The 8798-nt window shown below is 44.3% G+C and overlaps 1 protein-coding gene across 1 annotated transcript in view; it reads left to right on the forward strand.

Moving 5' to 3' along the window:
- Positions 1-7216, forward strand: part of LOC308157736 (uncharacterized protein) — a 34877-nt gene extending 27661 nt beyond the window's left edge. The window contains exons 5-17 of the mRNA XM_080531343.1: positions 1402-1542; positions 1712-1789; positions 2573-2724; positions 3103-3157; positions 3275-3349; positions 3767-3878; positions 4040-4585; positions 4771-4881; positions 5038-5286; positions 5580-5678; positions 6101-6234; positions 6415-6466; positions 6580-7216. Coding sequence (XP_080387469.1) covers positions 1402-1542; positions 1712-1789; positions 2573-2724; positions 3103-3157; positions 3275-3349; positions 3767-3878; positions 4040-4585; positions 4771-4881; positions 5038-5286; positions 5580-5678; positions 6101-6234; positions 6415-6466; positions 6580-6716 — 1941 coding nt within the window. The 3' untranslated portion in view covers positions 6717-7216. The remainder of the gene's footprint in view (positions 1-1401; positions 1543-1711; positions 1790-2572; positions 2725-3102; positions 3158-3274; positions 3350-3766; positions 3879-4039; positions 4586-4770; positions 4882-5037; positions 5287-5579; positions 5679-6100; positions 6235-6414; positions 6467-6579) is intronic.
- Positions 7217-8798: the final 1582 nt, after the last annotated feature.

Raw genomic sequence — 8798 nt, forward strand, 5'->3', positions numbered from 1 at the left:
CCTCTGGCCTCACGGGCACCCCCTTATGGCCTACTGTAGGTAGGGAGGGAGAGAGAGCGAGAGAGAGAGAGATAGGGAGAGAAAGAGAGAGAGAGGGACAGAGCTGTTGTTGAGCGACAGACGTTCAGGTTGAAGTTACACTTTGACTAGTGGAAGCTTGCTACTCCTTAACAGTACTATGAAATTACATGAGTGGGTGCCAAACTGAGAAAAACATTGAAGAAAAAAAATGAGAGAGAGAGAGAGATGAAGGGATGTGTGGCTGACTGTGCCAGGTAGAGTTATCTGCAGCAGAGCTGTGGTTTCCTGCAGGCTAACAGCCCTGGCACAGTGATGTTAAACCTGCAGATATTGTACTGTATGTTCCCTCTGCGGAACACCCGACCAAACCTCACTCACACTCACACACACACACACACACACACACACACACACACACACACACACGCACACGCACACGCACACGCACACACACACACACACACACACACACACACACACTGTGCAACTCAATCAGTGTTTTTTGGAACCCCCTCTCTCTGTCTGCCTCATCCAAACCCATACATTCCAGTCCTTGCTAGTTGAAGAGAGGGTATTTTGGTTCTCTGTCAGTCCTCTTAGCTAAAGCTATTGCACAACTGCACAGGCCCAAGGCTAGCCAAGAGGAAACCACTGGTGTGTGTGTGTGTGTGTGTGTGTGTGTGTGTGTGTGTGTGTGTGTGTGTGTGTGTTTAATGCACTGCTGCACTACTGATGTTTACATTACTACCTTTGTACCACTGTATATTGCACATTGCACATGTCTCTGCACATTAAGATACTGTATATAAACTACCTCACTGTACATAGCTCATAACTATATATTGCCCATACCTGTATACCTCTAAACTATACTGATGTCAGCGTCTTTGAGCCCCGGAAAAGCGCTATATAAATACAATTAATTATTATTATTATTATTATTATTACAATACTACCTCTGCACATACTGTATATTACATAGTTACCTATCAGTACCTCTTGTTCTATTTATATCATGCCCTTATATCACTATTTGCACTTCTGGTTGAATGCTGAACTGCATTTTGTTGTATTGTACTTGCGATGACAATAAAGTTGAATCTAATCTAATCTTAATGTCTCTGTATGTGTGTTTGGTTAGATCAGGGGGTGCATCTGACCAAGCGATATCAGACTAGCAACAGCAACTAGAGATATCTTGTTAACGGATTTACATGTTTTATCCTTTTTCCTCTCTCTCTCTCTCTCTCTCTCTCTCTCTCTCTCTCTCTCTCTCTCTCTCTCTCTCTCTCTCTCTCTCTCTCTCTCTCTCTCTCTCTCTCTCTCTCTCTCTCTCTCTCTCTCTATCTATCTATCTCTACCCCCCCCCCCCCTTCTCAGGAGGCTCATGTGTTCCTCAGTGCAGAGAACACAGAGGAAGTGACAGAGGAGAAGATTGGCATTGAGCTCAGTAAGGTCCGCCCTCCGGATGCAGAGAGAGTCAGAAAGAGTTCCCGTGCTTCAGACAAGGAGGAGACAGTTGTGAGTACCACCCCTCCCCGCCTTGCAATACCTGCTCTGTCCACAAGAGTGGGCACTTGCATCACAACAAATTCGATTCACTTAGTCAAATAATATAGATTGTAAGCCGCTTTGGAATAAGGCGTCTGCTAAATGGCAGAAATGTGAATGTACTTTCCTCTGTTTGCAGGGAACAAACTACAGGAAGACCAACGCCGCCATGGAGATGAGACGGATCAACAGAGACTCCTTCTGGGCACGTGCAGAGGTAGACAGGATGACCCTCTAGACACCGGTCCCCCCACTGTCCACCGTCACAATCATCAACACACTTCATGTACCATCAGCACATTCAATCCCTCACCCCACCACCACCTGTCCTAACAGAGGACAACCACCAACACGTCTCCAAAACCTTACCTGTTCATGTAAACGATGACCATAATATGGTCAATGATTATATCAATGATATCAACAAACAGTCGTAGATGACAGGTTTGCTTATGTTCACGAAAGAGGGGTTTTTCACCGTTTCACAGGTCAACTTCAAACTATAAAATCGATGTATTTTCAGGGTATCCGCGGTGTCTTGAAAAGTATTAAAAGTTGATAAATCAATTTTGGGAAAATCAAGACCCTTAATAAGTATTAAAAAGTCCTATCACAATTTTATGAGGTCTTGAATTTTGTAGGTATTTTTCTGAATTAGACTCTGTCCAAAGAGTTTGAGTCCTAAAAACGTTTAGTAAAAGTTCGTGAATTTATTAGTTTTATTAAAAAACAAAGACGAACCGGAAATTCTGTTGTATGATAGTGGTCTAGTCTATTGCAAACTAAAGCTGTTAAGTTAAAGGTGTCACTGATTACAGCTCGAAGTAGCGGTGAGGTCTGGAAAAATATTGACATATTAGAAAGGTATTGAAATTAACCTCAAGATTCCTCTATATACCCTGATTTTGTATTATGTACTCTCTCTCTCTCTCTCTCTCTCTCTCTCTCTCTCTCTCTCTCTCTCTCTCTCTCTCTCTCTCTCTCTCTCTCTATCACTCAGCGTGAGGAGGAGCAGAGGAAGGAGCAGGAGAGGAAGCGAGCAGCGGAGGACAGGAGACGCTGTGAAAGAGAGAGAATCCTGAAGGAGCGGAGGGAGGCCGACGAGAGGGAGAGGAAGATGGACGAGAAACTACAAATGATCGAAGAGCAGAGGTTAGGAGTATGGGTAGAAACACGCACGCACGCACGCACGCACGCACGCACGCACGCACGCACGCACGCACGCACGCACGCACGCACACACACACACACACACACACACACACACACACACACACACACACACACACACACACACACACTTACATACACACACACATCCAAAGGTTGCCATCTTGTGGCCACATTAGTAATTTTGATTTCCTTATTCCTCAGTGAATCTGACCTGTATACGTGCTATTGTAGTATTTGAGAAGCAGAGACAAATCAAAGGATGACATATTCTGTGCACTTAAATGATGAATATGAATGATGAACTGTAGTGTTGTTACTGTACCTCTCCTAACAGTCCTGCTCCATTGTGTTTCTTAGGAAGATTCAGGCTCAGCTTGAGGCTGAAGGCCGGAAACACGAGAAAAGAAGATGGGTGAGTGAGACATAACAATGAATGATCAATGTTGTGTGTACGTGTGTGTGTGTGTCTGTGTGTGTCTGTGTCTGTGTGCGTGTTTGCATGTCTAACCTCTGTGCTTGTGTATGACAGGAGCAGCAGCAGAGAGAACATGAGGACGACATGAGAGCTCGGTTCAGACGTAGTGAGTCTATCGAGATGGCAGCCGTGAGTGTTCCTTACTGACCTACTGCGTCTAATCTCTATACATACAAACATCCTTACATATAGTACTGTTCCTTAACCACAGTACTCCTCCACTTTCCCCTTGTGCCTCCTGTTTTATTTATTTTTCCGTCAGGTTAGTCATAAGTCAGTTATTTATTTATTTAGTTAGTTAGTTAATCAGTTAGGTTAGTTGCAGTAGTTAGTCAGTTAGACTGTATGACATTTATTAAACGCTGTTATCAAAAGTGGCTAACAGTACATTGACTACATAGTTAGTTAGCTAGTCAGTTGGTTATAACATCCTTGTGGTGACCAGGACTATTTGCACCTGTTCAGTTCTTCAGAACAACTGAAAGAAAGGATGAAAGAAAGGCCATGTTATCGTTATAGCTGCGCGTTTCCTTTTCTGACCTGTAGGAGGCAGCAGTGCTGGTGTCTCAGCGCTCCATGAACCCCAGAGAGTTTTTCAGACAACTGTCATCGTCATCATCATCCCAAAGCCCATCTAGTCCTGGCTCACCTCGCTCAGGTACACATACTGTAGTGTGTGTGTATGTGTGTGTGTGGTGTGTGTGTGTGTGTGTGTGTGTGTGTGTGTGTGTGTGTATAGCTTTTTTTTAACAACTCCTTTATTGTTGTTCTCTCCCCCTCCCCCTCTCTCTCTCTCTCTCTCTCTCTCTCTCTCTCCAGTCAAACCACCATTCAGGCGGTACCAGCGCAGCTTGACCGACACTGCCTTCATCTTTCAGAAATCCGATGCCCCCCCGTCTCCCCGCAGTCCCACCTCTCCCATCTCCCGTGCCTTCCCCTACCCCCTCCACCACCCCATGTCACCTCCTAGCCCCGGCTTCCGTCCAATCACATCCCCCCAGCTGACCCGTACCTCCCAGGTGTCCTCTCCCACTTCGCCCCTCCGCTCCGCCCCTCCTGTCTCTGACCTGCCCACCCTCCCACTGAGAAGCCTCCCCACCCAGCCTGAATATCCACCAACCCCAACCCCTACGCAGCCCTCGGCACCCCCAGCCTCCCCAGGCCTCCTAGCCACCCTGTCCCCCAGCTCCCCTCCAGACCCCCAGTCCCCCCAGGCCCCTGCCGAGTCATCCTCTCCCCCTGATACCCCACCACAGCCCCAGCCAGAGCGCTCTCCGTCTCCCCTGGTCTCCTTGGAGCCTGCCCCTGCCCCTGCACCACAACCTCTCACTGCCCCCCTGCCAGAGAGCCCACTGCAGCCAACAGGTAAGTCAACGCAAGCATGCAGGCACGCGCACGCACACACCCACACACACACACACACACACACCCACACACACACACACACACACCCACACACCCACACACCCACACACACACACACACACACTATAAAGCTATATATACAACCTGTGTTTTAAACCCTCCACGGTTCCTTCTCTCCGGTCCAGAGCAGTACACGGCCACTCGTGTGCTCACAGATCTGGAGCCAGAGGCTGACATCACAGAGGCTGACATCACTGTGCCAGCTGTACTAGTGGAGGTGGAAGAGAAGGAGGAGGAGATGGAAGAGAAGAATGAGGAGGAGGAAGAGGAGGAGGAGGAGAAGGAGGGGAAGGAGCAGAAGAATGAAGAGGAGGAGAAGGAGGGGAAGGAGCAGAAGAATGAAGAGGAGGAGGAGGAGGAGAAGGAGGGGAAGGAGGAGAAGAATGCGGAGGAGGAGAAGGAGGAGAAGGAAGATGAGGCAGAACAAGAGCCCAGAGCTATAGACACAGAACTAATCCCCGACGTCAAAGAGGAAAAGGAGGAGGCGGGTTCGGCACAGGACGCAGCCCATTCATCAGTGCAAGAGGGAGGGGAGGAAGAAGGGGATGGACAAGAGGTGGACCAATCAGATTACATCCAGGCTCCTGCTCAGCCAACCCTGGTCAAGCTTTCAGAGGAAGAGGAGGAGTCAACTGTCACAGGTATGGAGTGCTTAGTGTGTCTGCTTGTTTATATCTTGTCAGGGCCGTGTCACGGACACAGATTAAGCAGAATCCTGGACCAAATCACTCTTGCAATAGAGAATCCATTGATATACGTTTTAATCTGTGTCTGTCTTAATCCGGCTCCAAGTGTCAGGTCCTAAAATAATTCAAATGAAATGACTGAAAGAAAGGTAGAAAGAGGCATGTTATGAAATAAGCAAGTGTTGGAATAGGGAATCTCACACAACTGACGCCATATTCCAGTCACCACCAATCACATCTTTTTTCAGATGCAGAGATTATACTTCAGCAAATTACACAAGAGACCAAGGTCCCATCAACCAATGGGATAAGAGAAGGAGAGGGAAAGGTGGATCAGAACGGTACAGGTGTGTCTCCCAGCTCATCACTTTACTGTTATTGATATTATACAATGAGAACAACCCTCTTTCTGTCTACGGATTGTACGGACTGATGACTGTGCTGTTGCTACGCGCTTCTGTCCTAATGGAGCATGTTTTCTGTCTCGTCTTTTGGCGTAACTAAACAAAAATGTAAAAAAAATCTCGCCACTTGTCAGGATGTCAATGTAAATAAATGTCAAAATAAAATAAAGTTCTGAATTGACTTGCCTGGTTAAATACAGGTTAAATAAAAATCACAACACTGTCACCATGAAACCAACCCTTATGTTGATGAGATCAGATAGGACAGATGTATGGTATGAACAGAGGGCAGACGCATGGTATTAACATAGGACAAACGCTTGGTGCATGTGCAGTACATGTACAGTGTTTTTACTCCTTTACAGAGCGATCTAGGAGTCCATATGAAAAGGACAGAGAAAGTCCAGAGTTGGGCGTGCGTTTGGACCTGCATGATGAGATTGAGGAGGACTTTGTTCAGGAGAATGAGGAGCAGGGGACTGAGGAGAACGGAGAAGAGGTATTGGCCTACTTAATGCCACACACACACACGCACACACACACACACACACACACACACACACACACACACACACTAGTCCAGGTGGAATACATCCTATCGATCGGTATTCTAGATTAATACAAGTGACAACTCCCTCAGGCATGAGGTATTCATTGTCATGTTTTTGTTTTCTTTTAGATGTCACCAAATAGACAGATGAGTGTAAGAGCTCTCTATGACTACCAAGCAGGTGAGTTCATAAACACACACACACACACACACACACACACACACACACACACACACACACACACGTCTTCCTCTTGATCACTCTCCTGTCATCTTCATGCATCTGTGTTACAGAGGACGAATCAGAGATCTCCTTTGAGCCTGGTGACATCATAAGTGGTGTGGAGACAGTGGACAAGGCCTGGTGGAGGGGCTGCAGCAAAGATGGCCAACAAGGGCTCTTCCCAGCTAACTATGTGGAGACCATCTAGACAAACACACACACACACACACACACACACACACACACTCACGCGCACGCTCAGGGACTGAACACTCTTTCCCCTTACAGTGAGACCACAGGTCGAAGAACCCGAGCCTAAGAATTTTACTCTTGTGAACCCGTACATTGGATGTAAAAGCAATTCTGATTCTGATTTTGATATAGTACATCAATCTTTAAGTCATACATCCCCCTTCCATCCTGGCTATTGTGGAGGAAACCAGTCTCCTGTTCATATCAGCAGCTTCGGACTACTAACTGGTAGAGACACACAGTTACCATCACTGTACGGGCCAACATGAACTCACCCCCTGCACAGGGAGGAATGTAGTAAGCAGAGGTACCACAGAAACAGATGTCTACAAGCTCACTAAGTCCCTTTAATAATAACACACAATTCTCATGAGTATTTTCAATAAGACCATACCAGATACAGTACATGTATACTATTCTAATTCTTTCTCTGTGGACTAGCTGTGTTGATGTGTCTTCCCAGTCCCTTGGTGCATGCGTTGTGTTCATCACCAAGAAAAGGGCTGTTTGTTTGTTCCTGTGTTGATGATTCTGTGTTTTATTTGTGCTTTTGCTTTTTTTTTTACCCAAGCGATATACTTTTCTTACATCTGATGCTAATGTCTAGCATTGTGTTATTTTCACAGATAAATGAAAAAAAAATGCTTTTTATAAATCGAACTTTACTTTTGAATTGTTTTCAAAAGTCACTTTATGTCTTAATACGCTATGAAAGTCCATAGTTCATAAACTGCAAAATGTCAACATAATTGTAGACACTTGTCGTTTTTGGAGACAGACAGGTAGTTAATTACAGTAATATGTGCACTGTTATGACTGTCTAGCCTGCCTGTCTCACAAAATGATCAATGTGTCCAGTTCTACTCTACACTTGTATATAAGAATGTATAGTTACTCCATGCATTTGGTTTCTTTTGCTATGTCATACTCCACAAGTGCATTGTTTGGTATTCTCTGCATTTATTCCACACTTACAAATATATGATTATATGATTTACAAACTCATAATGCTCAGTTGTGGGACTTTGACTATTGCAATTAAGTTCTGATTCCTCTTTGTAACAGTTGATAAAGACACATTATGTGGAAGGAAGGACATTGAGTTGTTGGCTAACAATAGAACAATATTGTTAACAAAAGGAACCAAATAACTTATATGATTATAGTATAGGAATTCCTTTAGTCAATACATTCACTGCTAAATATTTCCAGCTTTTCTTCAAGGTGTTTTTATTTTATTTCATATTTGTCCCATTTGGATATCCTTTCCTCTATATCTAACAATGTCAGTTATTATAATTTGTTTTAAAAAAAAAACTGTAATTCCAAGCCCTGAGGAGTGACAATAGTCTATATATCAGGATTTTAGAGAGACAAACTAAATAGGGGTAATTCTTAAAGTTCCAAAAGTGTTTCGCCCAAAATGTAAGCTTGTTTTTACTTCATTGTTTCTAAACAATGTAATTGTAAACACACATTTTTCTTCTTCAACACATGGTTAAAATGTTCATGGTTAAAATGTTCATCTCATATATGGTCAGTCGTTGCATTCATAGCTCTGTCTATGGATTAAGAGAGTGGTAGCATTCCTCCAGCCCCATCCCTCAGCTGTTTACCAAAACAAGTGGCTGTGAGAGCGCTGTGTTATTGTTTGAATCCTAGAGATGACCCTTTAATGTGCTATCAAATGTTATGCACAACTGTGTTTACATTGCTATATATTGTAACACTTTAATTACCTGTCTATGTAAATAATTTATCACTTCATCAAAGTTGTTCTTGTTTTCATTTCAACCATTCAAACAATAGGCTTTTTTGAGACAATGTACTGTAGATATTATGAAAAAGAATCCTTATAAAACAAAAACTGGATGACAAGGAAGTCATTTACCATGAGAGGAAGGGGGTTGTGGACTCATTTACCACTGGTACAGGAAAACCCTGTACAGTGGTAAAGGAGTCCACAAACCCCGCCCTCGAATGGTAAATTGCTTTTCTACAACAGCCACCACATAATATCAAAAATAAATACACAGTT

This window comes from Nansenia antarctica (assembly GCF_963989245.1).
Source record: "Nansenia antarctica genome assembly, chromosome: 5".
NCBI lineage: Eukaryota > Metazoa > Chordata > Actinopteri > Argentiniformes > Microstomatidae > Nansenia > Nansenia antarctica.